We start from the raw sequence: 20,475 nt of genomic DNA, 5'->3' as shown, positions 1-20,475 counted from the left end.
TTCATTTTTTTAATGTAGTTCCTTCCTGTTAAGCAATGAATGATCATTAATGTTTAATAACTGGTTGCAAATTGGTTTATAGAGCATTTACATGGTTATTCTAAAGCTGAATCTCATTGTTTATAAAAATCTGCAAATTAATGTGATGATATGTAGTTTATCTATAGCATAAACATGTTAAAAATGCCATATTTACAAGTTAAAAGTTGTGTTCTAACTCTTGATTTAAAGAGGTTGGCATAAGCTAATTTTAGTTTACTTAATCTTTCATTTCACTTGCTGTTTCCTTATGTTTACTAGCTTTTTGTTTTCATTTTAGGTATCAAAACCCATATGTATAAATACCCAAACACAACAATGCTCGAGGGTTCCAGTGTGTTAAAGTGTGTCCCATGGGTCTATGTGAAGAGCACATAACACATAAAGTGTCAGCCACATCATCAGACTGCAACTTATTGGCTATAATACAATATCTAAGTGAATATATAATTCTCAAAATATTATTTTTATTACATGTGCTATGATGAATTTACTGAAAACCATTCATTTGATGAATTTTGTGAGTTTGGTATCAAATTTAGCATGATCGCAGAGTGATAACAGAGTGATGCTAATGGAAAAGACATGGTATTGTGACATTTCTAGACTGAAGTGTTTATATATTTCACCATTAATACTTACAAGGTTGACTAATACCCTACAAGTGATACAATGCCTCAAAGCCATACAATAAATGTGTTGATAAAGCTCAACCCTGAACCACCACAGGTCAAGCCACTGTATGCTTTCTGAAACACCACTTCTTGCATCCTTTGGCTTTCTAAAGTGTCAATTAAAAGTAATCAGATCAGGACACAGGCCAGTTATTTACTTCATGAAAATCACAATAACCTCAGGTCTATTACTCGTGTCCCTGAAAGCCCACAAAATGAGAGGGTGTGACAAACAAACCCCCCCAAAAAACCCAGACAAATAAAGTGCATTTGAACCTCACCTGCTCCCATTCAGCTTTCTATTTGCTTCTTCGCAGACATGAAATAAAACCATGGGTGAAAATAAATAGCTGATGCAGTCGAGAGAAAGAGAAAATCCCTGACGCTTTTCTGCTCTTTAATGGGCTTAAAGTTAATTTTCTTGAACTGGCAGGACTTCAAACAACTATACCTCACTTCAACAAGCCTGGGCTCATATATCAACATACACAAAAAGACAAGCAACCGTCCAGGTCAAAGAACATAAGACAAGATCAGGAGCAGAATGAAGATGACAGAATGATGACTAAAGATGACAAAGGTGGGGTTTGCAATCAGTTTTCAGCCGAACTACAAACACACAGTATCCTTTGGCTTTTCAACACACTGTCATTACAACACAGAGACTACACGTCTTTAATAACATACATTAAATGTGTGATCCACCTTACACTTTTCACACAATACAGCATATAGCGCAATATATATTTAAGATTCACATGAAACTGTTAAGGCGTTGGAGCGACAATACCAGGTAATACTTCTGATTTATCGCTGTTAGTATCACAACAAATGTCTCACTGGTGACAGAGAAACCTACCTTCTTGGTTCCAAAGCCACTTCTGTCAATGCTCCTTTAATCTAAACGAGTGATACTTTCAGGTGAATTTCACAATACTGTAGTTCATGGTTCTCCTGCATCTGGTTGCCAAAGCTTTAACACCCCTGCCTCGCCCATGCCTGTTAATTACGGTTATTTATTAGCCCCAAACACCCAATTAACAGGCCTTCAGCACAACAAGCAAACACACTAATCTATGCGCAACACATTGAGAGACAACTCCACCAAATATTATGAAGAAAAATTAAACCGAGGGCCACCTCAAGAATAAGTGTCAAAGCTGTTGAACATTTCTTTTCTTCCGTTCAGTCCCATAAATATTCAGCCCATTGTTCTTTCTGAGGTGTTTTTGTTCTTTTTGTCTCGTTTTCTCCTCTTCAATATGTGGAAGCTCCAGCTCTTTTCTCCCCTTTATCTTTAATTGACTCATTCCTTCATTGTCCCAAGCTGTCCAGCGTGTTTCAAAAGAGCCGAGACTAATGATGCCGGGTTGACCACATCGTTATGACCTATACGAAGAGTGTGTACTATAAATGCAATGATCAACAAAATATGGACAGAATTATGTGCTGCTATTGAAACATTCCAACCAAAATAAACAAAATTCTGCAATAATGAATCAACTTCAGTTGCAAGCTTTTGTAGTGGCAAAATGTCTCGAGCCTTAACATGAAATGAAAAATCAAGCAATTGATTACTATGTGGTTGGTATGCATATAACATTTATCATACCCCTTGTCTGTCATTAAATGAAAGGGATTTCTCACAGAGACATGGATCAGCTCCAGGGTATGTGACAACAGTTTTATATTTAGACCTACATGGTACAGTATACACATATATCTGGATTATTAGCATTCGATCACTGAAATATTCTGGAAGTGAGAGAGCAGAGGAAATACCTTAATTCTCTGTTGCTTATTGATTACATCCTTATAGCAAATGTTTCTGAATATGAAAGTCATTTGTTAATATGTAGTCAGGAAAGGAAACGGCAACAAGATTAGGGTGTAGAAGGAAGCATCAACTTTTTTAAAAAAAACATAAAACAGAACAGACTCCCACAGCATGATGACATGGGTTAACCACAAATGAGCTCTAATGAATGATCCCATCAAACATACAGGAAATTTCTGAAAACAACAACCTCACATGGTTATAATCTACTGACTGACTTTTAGATGAAAAAATAAATATTTTATACGTCACACAAACATGTCAGATATGACAACTTGGGAATAATCCTTGCCACCCGAACCCGTACAAAGAACATAAGGCAGACTTGCATCACTATTTTTAACTGCCTTCATTTAAATTCTAAAAATCTGGCTTGTTTGCTTACACAGACACACACAGTCACACACCCACACAATGCCTGCAGACAGTTAATGTATCACTTATCCCCCCTACTGTGCCCCAGTTTCTGGAAGTCAGTTATGAGAATAAGGACTTTACAGCAGTGATCCTACATTTGGTGCTATACACACAGCTCATTTGCAGGGCCATGTGAGCAGCATGTCTATATTCCAACTGGAAAAACTGTTGTCTTGAGAGTAAAGCCACTATTCTTCAGGTACTCTAAGATCTTCCTACTCTAAGATATGTTGCTAACACCTCTCCCTATCAGTAAATTTACAAGAACATAGATTAAATAAATAGATAAAACAAAAACAATACGCAAAGGACTTAATGACCAGGCAAATAAAGAGATGTGACACAAATTCAGGCATGTCTGTCAACAAACAGTTCAGAGTTCAGGTGGTTCTGAATACAAATTATGTATTTGGTCAGTGTAGGCAGCATGCCCACTGAGGAGCTGCATAAAAGGCAATATGAGATAAACACAGATGTTTTTTTTTCTTTACAGAGAGAACTTTGTGCAGACCAAGAGTCTGTGTGTAAATATATAATCACATCTTATTGGAGTTATACTAAAAATGCTAATATAGTGTTAACTGTAAACTTTTAATGAAATACCAGCGGAATTTTTAAAAGGCTGAAATAAAAGTTTAAAGATGTATCCTGACTAACAACAGGGATCTCTTGCTGATGAAATGGTGGGTGGTGCGCTCTCCCAGAACAAAGCCAAATAAAGCGATCCTAACTCAACTGAATTAAGATCATTTTAGTTTCATCAACATTGTCTTGGACAAAATGTGGTAACAAAACTGACTTTTTCCTTTTGTTCTGTAAAGACAGGCACGCTTTGAACATGTTGAAGCCACAGGAGGAAAACTCATTTTGCATACTGCTAATTCAAAACCTTTAAGATTTAAACATTTATGTCTGCACTGCTTATAGCGACTGCCGAAGTAAGTTATGTTGGACAAATAGATACTCTGTAAACATACAGTGGACAAGATAAAAGCCAAGTAGAATCAATAAGCAAATGCAAGATTTTAAACTGTGTTAACATGCAATTTACAATGGAAGATAAGCTTTCCAAAGGCCTGTGAAACTAGAAGATAAAGTGGCTAACAAAAGCGCTTGTGCAGTATGCAATGTATACAGGCAAAGAGAATTAATTATAGAGAAGGGCCGAGTTTTTCCGATGTTCTGATGAAGTGTATGCGACTCTGACTGTGCAATACTGTGATAAGATGGGATTTAAGTGGGAGAAGTGCATTAAATAACCTTAAAACACACATAAAATTCGTACAGCATAAGATCCAGGTATCTTGGTCTCTGTGCTAACAATTATCCATCTTTGCTTTAGTTAGTGGCTTAGATGGAACATGACAGGATTTCAAGGTGAGGTTTGGATTAGGGCTGTGCAATATGACCAAAATCTCACGTCCCGATATAAGAATTCTATCGTCCGATAACGATATAAATCACAAAAATGTAACATTTTCTGTAAATTCTGTGAATCTCGTGCAGCTCGACTTGCGTGAAGTGTTTCCTACTGTACGTCATGTAGCTGGAGTCGAGTGTTTTAACTGATGCATGAAACTATACATTTTTAGACATAAGTTGTATTTATTACACGGCATGCTGCGGGGAAAAACCTGTTCTAACGTTTGAGTCTAAAGTTTATTTTTTAGCACCTGGCGACTCTTTTTTACTTCTCATCCGTAAATAATCTGCTCTTTCACGTGATTCAGTTTATTTTGAAAAGTCTCAACAGGATCTTGAGCTTTATTGTGAAAGGTTTATGTGGAATATAAACAAGCGGACACGCGATGCTGTTACCGTCGTTGTTGCTAACCACAACGCATAAAAACAGGCGCTTGTCCGTCCGTAGTGTGGTTATATAAAATATAAGAGAAAGAGAGAACTTTAAGAAATGAATATAGCCACTACAGTGACCATCAAAACGATGAAAAAATATTGCCGTAAACAGTTTATTTTGCGACACCACGAAACAAACGATAGCGTAAAATGAAACGATAGACGTTTTTATATCGTCATCCGATATATATCGTTATATCGAACAGCCCTAGTTTGGATTCATTGGATTCTTCCTGTGAGGAACAGTGTTGGCAACTTTGTACCTCAGCACTCAGCGACCCCGCTCTGTAACCTTTCATACTCTGCTACTTTTGATACAACTCCACTTTGCAATAATACAACTCACAGTTGACTGTGAAATGTCTACCATGGAAGAAATTTCACAAACTGAGCTGTTGCAATGATGACATCCTATTACAGTACCATGCTCAAATTCAGTGAAAAAAAAAGAAAAACCAATTCTTTCACAATTGTTTTTAAAGGCACACTTCATGCAAAGTACGTGATTTTATACACTTGTAGCAAAGTGACTGAATTCAATGTCTTTGTAATGAAGATATTTATTCAGTATATATAATGGAGGCTGCAGGAAGTATTGGGAAGCAAAATGTCAATTATCCAAAATAAAGCTAGATAAATATCGAGAAACAGGTGGGAAATTGTCATTTTGGTCAACTGAGGGAATTTTATTTTGAAAGGCCAAAACATTTACAGGTACCCTGTTTAAACAAGGGTAGTCAGAAACTGAGCCAGTGAGGCAGGATTACTGCCATTGCACAGCCAAACAAGCAAAAACTTCCGGATTGCTGATTTGATATTAAGCCATCTCCCCTCAGAGACATCATACAGACCTAATATGTTATGTACTTTAGCCCAGCGGCCCCCAACCTTTTTTCCGGACCAGTTTATGTCCAACAATATTGTCACGGACCAGCCTTTAAGGTGCCATGTATAAGTACAACAAAATAAAACCAGTACCAAAAACAAGATTTATTCATAACACACGGGAAAAAACAGAATTAACGATAAAAACGATTTTAAAAAATAACAATAAAAACCCTGAAAACCATACATTTCACACCTGAGCCTTAACTCTTGTGGCCCAGTACCAAACGACTCATGGACCGGGGGTTGGGGACCGCTGCCTTAGCCTACCTAAAGCCCCCTCAGGTTTGTCACAAAGATTTTATTTTTATGTTCAGCGGGTAACTGCCAGGGTGCTAAGCATCCATTACTTTAATTACTACAGAAAAGCATCAAGAGGTGTGACAAAGTTGCACAGTTAGTCTGATCCACTGCCCAAAAGAACAATCTACAACATGTAACAGTAAAACTTTGCACTGAAAGTGTGAGCCCTGATGTGCAACCCAGTGAGTAAGTATGCTCCAGGCCACACTCATGATGTGATGTGACAGCTTCAGGCTTGGACACTGCAAGCCATGCCAATGGAAATTAATAATTATCATCATAAATAGTAAATCAGTTGGAAAAGAGTTTAATTTATCAACATAAAACTAAATGAAACAGAATCAACTGCTTTTGTATGCTAGCAACAAAAAAGTCTAAGTACTTAAAAAAAAAAAAAAAGCCGCTCAGAGCAAAACGGGTCTTTCACAGAAAAGCAAAAACCGATGGATGAATAGACAAGTTAAGCGAACATGGCGAGAAAATAAATTACCATAACCAGTACTAGTGTCTCATTTTCCCACTTCCTCCTTGTCTTGTCCTGAATAGTCAGTTAATTAACAGCAAAAGAAAAAAAACAGAAGCACGACAAGCCAAAGTCAAGTTTAACAAAGATAGAGGTTAACATTTCACAACAATGCAAAACAACAGCAGCTTAAAAACTCATTTTAAAGAAAATAACGGCAATTAAAAATCGCAAAAGGGGAAAAAAAGAAAATGCTAATTGTTTGGTTTAGTAACAGGCGGGAAAAAAAGGCCAGTTTTGTAGAGAGCTGCTAGACTAATTAGAATTTTTCCTTTTATTTCCCAATGATAGATAACTCTGTAAACTCCTAAACAAAGCAGTAGTTCAGAATATCCAAAGGGGGAGTTTATTAATGTGTAATTAAGTGTTTTATTTTCTACACATGCCTTTATTCCCTGTTTGGGCCTTCATTATGAGCCTATTATTCAGCCGTGTCTAACTCCCTTTTTATTACTATATTCCCTATTTCTGTTTCGCTCCCTTTGTGTGTGTTTCTTATGAGGCTGGGCAGGTGCACCGGACCATATTGACAGCTTGTCCCTCCTCTCTTGCCGCGGGGAAAACTGTCACCCCTGTCATTCAGGCCTATGAACACAGCATGGAGAGTGTATGTGTGTCTGTCTGTGTGTGTTCTCAGGAGACTGTGACAGTGCGTGGGGGAGAAGAGAGAGGTGCTTTGTTAACTCGAGTCAGCTGAATGTGTGGACGCACACATTGCTGACAATGACCTAATCATGATGGGGACTCCACAACCTCAACCTGGAAGGGCAAATCCTTCAGGGAGCAAAACTTTGCAAAGTCTGAATGAGAAAAGTGCAATTACACCTTTAACTACACATTTATACAGAGAAATATAACTTGGTTGTTCTTGGCAAACAATAGCAAGGATGCTAGTATTACTGTGCATCACCACTGACTATGCGATACGCATAAGAAAAACTCCAAGAATCTTAATAACTTGAGCTATGAACAGGTTTTAAATTGTTTTCACTGTAAAAGATACTTATTGGTTAATAGTGGAGGTCACATTGGTGTTTGTTCCTCAGACAATTACACAAAGAGATATGTTGTTATTTTTCTTACAAGTCTGTCTATAATTAGTCTGTCATTTCTCTGTATCATCCTCTCATTTCATTCGCAGGATTCTCTGTGTGTCACCACAGAATGACAATTTTAATATGAGTGTAACGTCCAATCAGAATGTCAACATCTGGCTGGAAAAAGCTGATTGGGGAGAAATTTCCACAAAGAATTTCAAATATCAACCACCAGACCAAAGCACAGTTTTCATTTTCACCTTGGTGTCACCATTCACAGAATATCTTCCTGTCCTTACTTTTGAAAAGCTCAGCATTTATATCTTTTAGTAAAATTCTCTGCATTCGAAAACCCTACAGTAGTATACTGCCCCTCTACTGCATGCTAGAGAAAAGAAGTTTGGCATTGATATAAAAAACAGAAACAAGCCTCCACCCTAGAAGTTTGTTTGTTTTGATTGTTTTTAAGTTGAAGGCAGTAAAAAAAACAACAAAAAACAAAAACAAACAAGAACCTGCAATCCTGCAAAAAAAGAAGAAAAAAGCCCCAAAACAATAACACAAGGATCCAACACGGCTTAATAGGTTACACTGTCAAAGCCTAAGAGAGTCTGTATGTGAGTGTGTCCGATGGGGGCACTGGCCCCAGACAAAGTGCTCTGCCAGCTTTCTGCCCACTGCTCTTTTCATTGCTGATGGATGGGCCTTGTTCAGCACCATCTGGCTAAGGGATACCTCACATTAATCATTGTAAACACACACACACACACACACACACACACTCACACGACACAAGAAGGTCTTTCAAACATAAATACAACAGAACAGTGCAATTGTCTATAAGTAATGTATACTAACTGTTTGAAAGTGGAGCGCTCCAATCACTCACTATGACTTATATATATTCATACATTTATATTTTTTAAACTAGGTAATTATTTATATTTATATTAACATAATTTTCTCTAGAGGCAGATATCGGGGGGGTGTTTAACACCATTTACCGTGCACAGACTGCAATAGTTTAACTTGTAATGTCAAAGTGAAAACAAAAAGAAAACAAAGACAGAAAACACGTATGCTTTCTAAAAACCTTGCATGGTTTTTATTTTAGCGAGCCACTTACTCAGTTTGTCATTCAGAATTATTGAAGATAGATTAAGAAACAAGCTCTGTACAAAAACAACAATTAGTTCATTTAAAAACATTGTTTCATCGGGTTGGTACCCTGAAGCTACAATAAAGCCTCGACTAACTCACAACCCTCTCCCCAACTCAGTCTTTATTAATGACCTTTTCATCACAACGGGCAGATGCATAAAAACAATAATGGCTTCAGAAACGACTATTTCTCCCCTCTCTCTAAATCTAAACGCTGACTCGCTCGTTATCTCTCCCTCAGCCTCGCGCACAAACACGCACAGAGACGCACAGACATAGGATGTGTTAGTAAACACATGATATCCTTAAATAAACCATAAGCTGAGCTAGCGGACACCCAAGGGAATCATGGAAAATGAGGGACATTATCAGCCTTCATTTATTTTTGTCTAAGGGCTATATGGGCTTAATACACGCTGATTTGCTTCAACATTTACACAGTATATGGACACGGGCAAGGACAGGAAAAACTCTGCCTGCTGTGGGAGAATGCATGCTTGACATTACATTTGCTATCATTAAATCACATCTCACGGCCATCCAGATTTTTAATCTAAAGGGATCTATTCGCACATCTCCACAATCTTAGAAAAGGAACAAGACCAACGGTAACATTTATATACCATGAGCTGACTTGTCGAGTGTTAAAAACACTCTACAAGCTGGAATATTTTTTGTCAATCTAAAGGAAAACCTTCACCTTTACTTTTAAGGGAATAAGACGTTTGCGGTGCAGTGAAAACAAGCTTATAGTGCATCCTTTTACATATTTCCCCCATCAAAACCATTTTTAACCTACCTGAGAGAATTTTGAGTACAATTATTTTTTATTTATGTGGCTAAAGTACGTGTGAGCATTCATTTAATCTTTTAATTTCTCTTTTCCAAAAATGATTATACTTATTCAGGTACACTGTACATGTATTCAAACTGTTATGAATTTAAACGATGATTACTGTAATAACATCTCCATATATCCTTCCCTGTATGGTTATATGTTGTCAATACAAGCAATGCTCTAAATATCATTACTATCACTTTAACGTTAATAATAAATAATCAGGCCCAATCTTATCTTAATGACATTGTAGTACCATATCACCCCATTAGAGCACTTCGCTCTCGCACTGCAGGCCTACTTGTTGTTTTTAGAGTATTTAAAGGTAGAATTGGAGACGAGCCTTCAGTTTTCAGGCCCCTCTTCTGTGGAACCAGCTTCCAATTGGATTCGGGAGACAGACACTATCTCTACTTTTAAGATTAGGCTTCAAACTTTCCTTTTTGCTAAAGCATATAGTTAGACCTGGATCAGGTGACCCTGAATCCTCCCTTAGTTATGCTGCAATAGGCATAGGCTGCTTGGGGATTCCCATGATGCATTGACTATTTCTTCTTCAGTCACCTTTCTCACTCACTATGAGTTAATAGACCTCTCTGCATTGAATCAACTGCTCGCAGCAGATGGCCCCGCCCCTCCCTGAGCCTGGTTCTGCCGGAGGTTTCTTCCTGTTAAAAGGGAGTTTTTCCTTCCCACTGTCGCCAAAGTGCTTGCTCATAGGGGGTCATATGATTGTTGGGGTTTTCTCTGTATGTATCATTGTAGGGTCTACCTTACAATATAAAGAGCCTTGAGGCAACTGTTGTTGTGATTTGGCGCTATATAAATAAAATCGAATTGAATTGAACCTTCAGGTCAGTCTATTCATCTTTGAAGGAGAGGTCATAGGTCAAATGTGGCATGATATTTTAAATACTTACACAGTACCTTCTGTACGTTGACAATACGCAGCACACTTGTAAGAATCATAGTTTTAAGTTTTAAGGCTTTTTGACAATTTTTGACCAATAAATCGTTAAGTTGAACTTTATGATTTCAGTGGACGTAAGACAAATGTGTACAAATAGACTACACATGATCCCACTCTAGATCACTACAAAGTGCTACAAATGTGCTCCACAGTATAAACAAACACAATGTAATGTGCAAAATAAAAATGAAAAAATATCACAACCAACCTCAGATTATGTCTGATATATGGTGTCAAATGTACTGTATTATCTCAACAGCTTAATTAATCCTTAATTCATTCTTTCATAAATCAACATCCATGTATACTTTGAATTTTCATAAAAGATGACAGCATGTGGAGCTGAAAAGAAAATAGCCATAAGCTTTACGATATGGGTTTTATTTCAAAGGCAATTTCAGAAAGAGATATTCTTTATGTGTAGCGTCCTGTTATTAAATTTCCTGTTATTAAATTCAAAGATTTATCCAAAAGTGGACCAGGGTTTAATGAGGCATTTTGAGGCTTTCTGCAGTAGTAAGAATTTAACTTCTTCAATAAAGTTAAACTTTATCAGCATGTTCAACAAACAGAAGGAAAACATGAAAATGAAAAAAGTAAAAAGATATTTACAAGATGCCGCAGCTTACCACGCCAAGTTCTGAGTGGCATACTGTCACACATCTGGTTTCTCAATCACCGTGAGAATCATACTTAAGGATAGAGCATGCTTATGAACCATGTCTGATAGAGATAAAAACATGTTTATAAATTTTAATGGCATTCTCTTCTTCTCCTTATTCACCCTCTGCTTTTGCTAAAAATTCTCTTTTCTACTAATTTTTCTGAATGTCTGTCTGAGGTTTTGTGGATCTGCAAAGGTGTGTCTACACCAGTAAAAACGTGATCTCTCCCAAATCTTTTAAATTAGTGCTTAACACATAAAAAATTACTTTGTTACAAATAAAAAGCTAAGCTAAAGTGTTGCTACATAGCTGGATATAACTGATCTCGTTCATGATGGGAGATGGTTATTAGAGTTCATGGGTTTGACCCTTTCAGAACATGGCTTTATATATGAATGCAACGCATAAAAGTTATCATCCCAAAGGTTTCATCATCATAAACGTGCCTGAATAGTGTCATTTTTGTTCTGCTGTGAAATGTCAATCTGATAACATTTGATTTTCTTTTCCGTGCTAACAGCACAAAGCCAAGGTCACATGACACAGAGCAGTAAGTGTAGTAAGAGTTTCTGTGATGTTGTGTGATCAACAGAGTGACAACTATTGGCTGTACAGCTGTGGCTCAGACAACAAACAACAGTTTTAAGAGTGAAAAAAAGCCTCAACTCTTGCCGACACTCATCCAGTAGCACATTGTGAATTTGTCCCCCAGCAATAGCCCGTCAACAATGACTTCTAGTCGAATGTCCTCAAGTATCCAAGAGAATTTTATAACACGTAAGGCTTTTTCTTCTTATAAGTGCAGTTCATGACTTTTTGATCGCACTTCGTATGAACCCAGACGGAGATAAATACAGGAGGATCCACACATGGACAGAGATGATTAGCTTTATATCAGACTTCACTCTCTCAAACACGCTCGCTCTCACAATGCAATCAGGAACAAACACTTGAGCCGTCCTCATTCACTAGATTTCTAACAAGAGCCATAGATCTTGGAGAGACAACAAATTCATCACAGCCTTGAATAGAAGGCAGCGATGGTGACCTACAACAACTAACCTTGTGGTCTAGAGGCGAATGACACTGAAAGCTCAAAGCTCGGCTCGTTGAGATACATTAAATGAGCAAATAAAGCAATATACAGTGTTGAAAAAGAAATGCTGCAATTCACGCTGGCAAGGAAAGTTATTCAGGGACAAACAGTGAAAGATCTTACCTTATGGTCATAAGGGTTGTAAGAGTGGAAGACCTGCGACAGCTCTTTAGTTCTTTGCTTCTTCTGCAGACAGAAAAAGAGAAATGTTTAAGAATCACTTACATAATTAACACAAAACAAATAATCTCACTAATAAATGACATTGTGTTTTTTAATGACATGCATCCATCCAATCTGGATGGAGACTTGAAGAGGTGCAGTATCGAGTTTGAAGCTGGATGAGGGGGTGATCATATTTTTGGAAGTGCAAACCCACGGGAAGATTTGTGACCTTGGATGATGTCAGTTTTTGATCTTAAACATTGTTACATACGTCTGTCACCTAATTCAGGTACGATTATTAATAAACATCTAAAAGTGACTCTTTTCAAGATCAACCGATCAACAACAGCAGAGGCTAACCACTCATCGTGACTGTGGCTAGCTTTCCTGAAACGGTGGCAGTAACACATTCAAACCTTTGGTGCTAATTAACCACTTTGATTTAAGCTCCATCTACGTAGTTAAAAAGACATGATTACTCTCTTACTACAAGACTAACAATAGAACTTTAAAATGACAACTCCGTTCAGGTTTATTTATATAGCGCCAAAACACAAGAACTGTTGCCTCAAGGTGCTTTATATTGTAAGGTAAAAACCTACAAAAATACAGAACTAGTCCGACTAAACAATGGAAACAAAAGATTTCTGATTCACAGCCTGAGTTTTCTTGTCCTTCTTTATTTGTTTTGTTTGTAAAACATTTCTTTGGACGTGTGATACATCTTATTTGCATTTCCTTGTCCTCTGTATTTCTGATATTGATCATAGAGATATTATACAGATATGGACATACATTACAGCTCCACTGATATTAACTGGATTACTTCAAATGGATGGGAAAAAAGCCAAGGCTTATAAGTATGCCCACAATGAATCCATAATAATAATAATGAACGGACAGTTGGAATGTATTTATCTGTACACCATCTGTGGCAGAAAATGCTTCATTTCATTTCTAGTTAAAGTCTGGCCTTCGTGTAGTTACTGTATAATGAGATGCACAAGCGTGAGACGTGACGGTTTGATCTGTGGCAGTTGTTAATGCAATGAGTTACATGAGGCTGATGCAGCTACAGAAAGTGCTAATTAGCTCACTGATTAGGCCATGTATGGCTAAAGGGAAAGGGCATATGAAAATGGTACTGTACCTAAAGGGAGTATGCATTCATAGCTATTCTCCCTCCTGCTCTCCCCCCCTCGGGTCTCTGTCTTTTTGAGTGTTAGAATGTGCAGGGTTGAGTTGAATGTCCTTAAGCATGAGCCGTACATGCTGAACAGAAAACCTGTTGTTCTGCTATTGCACAGCTGGACAAACAGGCTAATTCCAGACTGGCAAAGACAGCTTGATCTTTCAACGTAGAGGAGGGAAAATGTCTGCTGACTAACCAAGCATAATATTCAACTAACCATATTTACAACATGGTGTAGTCAAGTTTCAGAAGCATGCCATGCAGCCTCTGCTAAAGTCCACAGATAAGAGAAAAATTAGGCCAAATTAAGAAAATAATAATAATAATACAATAAAAGATGTGGTGTATGAACAGAAATGTTGTGTTTTGGCCAGTTTGGACCTTTTCTGTTGTTCTCTGCCACTGCTCCTCTCATAGCTCGTAGCTCTTTTCTCCATTCCTCCCATCTATTCGCTTTCTTCTGTTTCCATATGTTACCCATCTTTTACTCATTGTCTGTTCACTCAAGCCTCTTCTGATCCATACAATCCTATAATCATTGGCCCCGTCCCACTGCCATCCTCACATTCTTGTTTTCATCTGATTCCCTCTCTATTCCTCTGCCAAAGGGTTCTTTGGAATCCCCAAATCCCCTTTTCTCTCATTTTCTTTGCCTTTCCACAGACCCCTCAATGCCCCTCCTCCTCCTGTTCTGTTTTTCCAGAGGGGGAAAACTCATTCCAATCATTCATTCTTCGCTCTCTTGCCCACTCGCCCCCACGTAAGTATGTCTCTTGATAATTTCTTGCACTCTCTCCTTTTGCCTTGAGCACCTCAGCTCTGAGCAGCGATCTCATCATTGTTCCTCAACACCTTTCTCCCCCTTCTTATCATCCCTTCATAACTTTTACCATCACTCTGTATTCATTGACTCCATGGTGTGCTTGTGTGAGAGAGTGCGACTAAGACAGCTTTAACTCCAGGTAAGGATTTATCAAGCCTCAATGAATACTCAGCAGAATTTGGTTCTTTTCAGGAGCAGCACACATACACACAACAAACAACAACAACATGCCAACTCGAAGGCACATACTGACTAACACAAAAAACAAAAGCTGTACACTCATATGGACAACGGTATGAATACAAGGGATTCAAAGATCAACATAAAAACAGACAAACAGAAGACAAAAAGAGATAATGTGAGCCTAAAAAAAGCTGTTAAAAGATAAAAACTCATGAAAAAAAGAGATACATTCCCAGTGTCGCACCAGATCGGAAAGAGGTGGAAACCTCAGCTCATTATTTGAAATCCTACAGCTTTGTAATATTCTCAAGTCAACTTACCTGTTCCTAACCTTTAAGATAGGAGCTACAAAATTCCTTTAAACCTCCCAACTATTGTGGAAAGCTGCTAAAGAAAGCTGAATGCTCTCATTATCCCACAACTGCTCTGTCTGTGGGTCCTAGAATGAGAACTACACTCTTAGCTATAGAAGTAAAAGTCTAACCACATGCATTAGTTTATAGTCTAGAGGTAAAGATGTGTAGACTAAAACTCAAATAGACCGCAGATGATCTGTAAACACATAATATCATTTACATCAGCGGTCCCCAACCCCGGACTGGTCAGCGAGTCGTTTGGTACTGGGCCGCGAGAGTTGAGGCTCGGCTGTGAAATTTATGGTTTTCTAAGTTTTTATTGTTAACTCTGTTTCCCTGTGTTGTAGTTGTGTGTCTTATTTTGAAAGAAATATTTACGCTTTACCATAGTGATCAGAGAGAATAAGGGACAGAGAGGAGGATGTTACTCTCAGTGTTGTTGGTGCATATCAGAAGGACGCTGCTAATAAAGTTACACAATTACACACTGAATTCGCGTTTATTATTATATTTACAAAAAAAAAAAAAAAATCACAATTTTTGTGTTGGTCGTTTCATTTTATTTTGTTGTATTTATCCACAACACCTTAAAGGCCGGTCCATGAAAATATAGTCTGACATTAAACCGGTCCGTGACAAACTGCTCTGGAGTTTGTTTGTGAACCGGACCTAGACCACTTCCTCCAGTGCAGATATATCGGTCTGCACCCGAGTGCAATTATCATGTTCATATTTTTACAAACAAACCACACCAAAGGAAAAAACAAACCAGAGTCTGAGTTAAACAAACCAAACATCACACTTTAGTTTGTTTAAAAGTGACATCTGTCCAAATAGTCATTGCCTAAAAATGATCCCATGACATCTTTAATGTTATCAAGTTGTCCAAACGCTCTGCATGACATGTATGACTTTTTCCTCTGTACACAGATATGTGTGTGTGCATCTGCGTGTGTTTGGGTGCATGTTCGAAGTTAATTTTGCATGCTGTCGAGGTTGTGTTAGTGACAACCCAGCAATGCAAAGCCAATCCGTGAGCGTGTGGACCTGTCAGCCGGGTGATGATGAACAATGGTTGTTATCATGACATCCATCTGTTGTTGTCCCCAGAGACGGATGCTTCATAAAAGCAGAAGTGACATTACATGAACGTAGCCAAATTCCAACGCAGGAGCAGTGGCGACACAAGTAAACAATATAAAAGCCATCATAAAAAAATACAATTATCTTATCTAATAAACAAGTAGCAGCACAAAGCTCATAAAGAGTTGATTTGATCAAGCTCTGATTTTGTGATCATTAATGACACCATCTGAAAAGATTCAATATTAAGACCGGGAAACAACTGCTAGTGTCGCCGACTTAAAACATAAAACTAATAACGGGATTCTAAATGGTTTATTGCTGATTGAGTGACTGATTTTATATGTATGTTTTTGTGTGTAAGTTACCAGCTCTGTACATGACAAGCAGAAGCTGTTTTTAATGAGTATTTTGTGTATATACTGCAATTCAGTGAGGCCCTGCGCATAGTTTGTCAATTCACAAAAAATAGCGATTGCATGACTCTGTGATGCAAGGCAGTAGAATTGTGTGTAATTGCACGTGTGTGTCTATGAAACCCATACTGGTATTATTCCAGCATGCCAAAATGATTGTGTGTTGTGGGGCAAGGTAACAATGATCTTGCCAATACTTAAATTGCTTCTGGTCACCAATATGCACCCACTTGTCTTTCCCTAATGGCAAACAGATGTTAATGATATAGAGCTCGAGCGTCATTATATCTATAGTCAAAGAACCTGAGGCATCAACTGCAGAGTTGTGCCTGTGAAGGATTTACACCTCCTAAAGCATCACAGAGTGGTCACAGTGGGGTTTATGACCTTCCTCTCTCACAGAGGTCACTAAACTAACATTTTCTTACCCACTATCTCAGTTAAGCAAAGCGTATAAAAAATATTTCTTTTTTTCATCATTCATCCATCTTCTTCCTCTCAGTCAAATCAGTGCTGTGCGAGGGCTGGAGTCTATCCCAGCTGTCATAAGGCAAAAGGCGGGGTCACCAGACTATCACAGGGCTAACACATAGACATTCACACCTACACCCAGTTTACAATTGCCAGTTAATGTAAGCAATGTATGTCTTTGTACATACATTGCTTACATTTCAAAGCCAATGTATGGCTTTGAAAAAGCCACTCAGAAATGCACCGGCCAGTGGATCTGAACCCAGGATTTTGCTGTGAGGCTTTCCACACCACTGTCCCACCCAGATATATAATGCAAACTGCTAAAATGTAGCAAAGTTTATTTAGCAGCATGAGTCTCCTGTATCTGCTTATAAGAGAAATTGTGGATCATTATCTCCTACAAAGCACTTTCAGTTCATCAACAGTTCTGGCATGAAAAGGCCCCCTGAGTCATTTGACCAGGGTTAAAGCCACGCCCCTGACTTAGCCAGATCCAAAGACTTTGGATCACCCAACGTCTCCTCCGAGTACTAGATCGAAGACTGGTCGCTGAAAATTTCCTAATATAATTTTCAAATCCTCCTTCCATCAGTGACTGCAAGCCATCCAGGCCTGAGGCATTATGAAGCAGGACAGCCCCAAACTATGCAGCTCCCGTGTTGTACAGGGTAGGGATGGCTCAGTAGGTAGAGTGTTTGCCCCGAATCCACCAACGGCCACCCTGTCTCTTCATGAATGTGTAAAACTAGAGTGAATGGGTTAAATGCAGAGGACTACAAAAATCTCACGTGTGGGGACTATAAGGGATAAAAATTTAAAAATACATATAGTATTTGTTGCCTTTTCCCTCTAAATTTGGGGTTGTGCAGAGCTAAGATAAAAGGGAAAAAAAGGGTCAATTTGTCTCATCTGCGCACAGAACATTATCCAATGAGATATGAGAACATTGCCCAAGATGTTCTTAATTCTTTTGATTTCCTTCATGGTGTCCTTAGATTATATCAGCTCTTTCCGAATTGCACATTTTGTTCTTGGTGGTATCTTTGTGGCACAACTACTATTAGGGAGAGCAGCAACAGAGCTCTTGCCGCCCATTTTTTTAATAGATTGATGGATACAAAGTCTTTCGCAGCCTAGGAAATGCTGCAAAAGTGTATAATGCTTCTTCTAAAGTAACGAGATTTTGTACACCTTTTTTTTTAAGGTGGAGCACATCTACAACTGGCACTTCTAATTGCATTCGCTTTAATGGAACACCTGGTTCCAAGTAGCTTTTGGGGAGTCATTACCACCGAGGCTCATATATTTCTCGAGCCCGGGCTGTAAAGTGATTACTCAGTGTGTTCAATAAGGCGTGATAAGTATGGCTGTTGCTGTGTTATTTGTCTAGTCAGATTATTGTTGTCTATAACTGTGATTTAGAAAAAGATCAAATCACATTTTGTGAGTAATCAATTATGATATCTACATAATTCCAAAGGGTTTTGAAAAGTTTTCTTCAGAGTATATGCTTCAAGTGCACCAACATTCAAAGTGTTCTAATTAAGAATTTCTCCAAATAAAAAAAATGACACTTTATTCACCACAATCATCCTTCTTCAACATCAAACAAAATTCCCTTCAGTCAAAAAGCCTACTTTATTTTTCACACACTATTATTGCTTTTCCCTCCAGCTATAACAGCGCACTGATGACCTATACACAGAAAAAAATCATTTGAATTAAAAAAGAAAAAAAAAAACGTATCATTAAAATGCAATGTCTTCTATCATTAGTGGGTTAGGAGCTCATTAATCAAATGTAGGCCTCCCTAGCATAGACAGCAATTTAACCATTAACTCAACTTAATACCTGCTAGACTCCCTTTAACCAACTGTTATTAGCTCCCCTGTTATGCATGTAGGAGTGTTTTGTCTCAAATACAGACAGAGACGGAGGGGAAGCGTGGATTTTTCTGAGTGTGCGTCCAGGCATAGATAGATGATACAGAGGCTTGAAGATGGAGCTACTGGTGGCTGGCCAGCTGTTTTACTTTGACAGCTACTGCACTGGTGCCTCGTGGGTAATGGAGTTTTTAACCAATTACAACCAGGGGAAATTAAAAACACTGTCCCATTTGAGCAGCCAATCTCTTTCTCTATCACTTTTTTCTTTTCTTTGTCTCGTGCAGCTGCTCACTGGAAAACCCGGCCTTACCAGCAGACATCCAAACAGCTTCTACTAGGCAAGTTCATTTATCAAGGCTAGGTTCGAGTCACCTGGGGATGATTAGAGAGATCCAAGCTAATAATATTCACTTCCCTTTATTCTCAACACGATAGCTTTCTCTCTCCATCCATGTGGTCTCCTGTTCTTTGTGTTTTCCTACACTCAAATCTAAAGGGAGTATTCTCTCATAAGTCATCTAATATAGCAGGTCATAACAGAACAGGACAGCTGGACATTGAAGATGGACAGGCTTCACTCATGACTGTATTTTTCTAATCAAATATTTGTTTGCTTGTTAGAGAATAGATTGTCAAATTAAAACAATTTAACCTTAAAAATCAGGATTTAGAAATGACCAAATATTTGCAGCAAATTCTCTTTTCTGTCCTCAGCTCATCGAGTGCCAAAGCAGCAAAGCGTGAAAAAAAATCTCGTTTTTGAAAAGGAGTCGTTTCTACACAGTGACATCGAGTCTCATCAGTACAATACAGATGTATTTTCAGGAGACAGTGGCACTAACAAAAAGACAGGCGCCCGAACTAGAGATTCTGCGATTTTCATTGAGGGTGTCCAAGATGGACAACATTAGAAATGAGTGTATCAGACACAAATTCAGGCAGAGCGGCTTGGAGACAAAGATGGTTTGGACACGTGTAGAGAAGGGATAGTGGATATGTTGGAGATAGGATGTTGAATACAGAGCTGCTGGGCAGGAGGAAAAGACAAAGAACTCAGAAGATTCAAGGGAGTAGAGAAGCAGTTTGTGCAGACAGCTGGTGTGACGGATGCAAGGGATAGGGCAAGACGGACATAGAAGATGCCCTGTGGTGACCCATTAGCAGTCATTGGTACAATATAGTAAATATGGTTTACTTTCCCTCAAAACCAAACTGTAACTATGAAAAACCGCATTACATACATTTACATCAACATCAGCGGCCACATTTAGGAGGCTGTGCAGAACCCCCAACATGCATCACGGTGGACATGTCCCTTTATGTGTTTCTTCCTGTCTCATTATTTCCTCCATCCATCTCCCTTTCAGCAGTGCTTTCTATCTGCTCTCCTTTCCTACACACTCTTTATCTAAGACCTCCATTCCTAATCCATCTAGTTCTCCACCCATCCCTCCTGTGGCTATTGAACACAGTTGTATTCCAGACAAACCATCTGGTGCACTTTATTAATGACCGACCCTACATGGCTTAGATGTCGTCTGTTTGCTGTGTGTGTTTGTGTTTGAAAACAGGTGCATGCTGACTGATGCAGTGAT

The 20,475-nt window shown here is 38.4% G+C and overlaps 1 protein-coding gene across 2 annotated transcripts in view; it reads right to left on the bottom strand.

Annotated features, from left to right (window-relative positions):
* Positions 1–20,475, bottom strand: part of cdkal1 (CDK5 regulatory subunit associated protein 1-like 1) — a 252,886-nt gene that overhangs the window by 39,982 nt on the left and 192,429 nt on the right. For both annotated transcript variants that reach the window (XM_084943963.1, XM_084943964.1), the window contains exon 12: positions 12,426–12,488. In XM_084943963.1, the coding sequence (XP_084800089.1) occupies positions 12,426–12,488 (63 nt within the window). The remainder of the gene's footprint in view (positions 1–12,425; positions 12,489–20,475) is intronic.

The sequence above is a fragment of the Perissodus microlepis genome, chromosome 11, assembly GCF_051167445.1.
Source record: "Perissodus microlepis isolate ML-2025 ecotype Zambia chromosome 11, ASM5116744v1, whole genome shotgun sequence".
NCBI lineage: Eukaryota > Metazoa > Chordata > Actinopteri > Cichliformes > Cichlidae > Perissodus > Perissodus microlepis.
The sequence above is the reverse complement of the archived record's forward strand: the minus strand, read 5'-3'. Positions and strand labels throughout refer to the sequence as shown.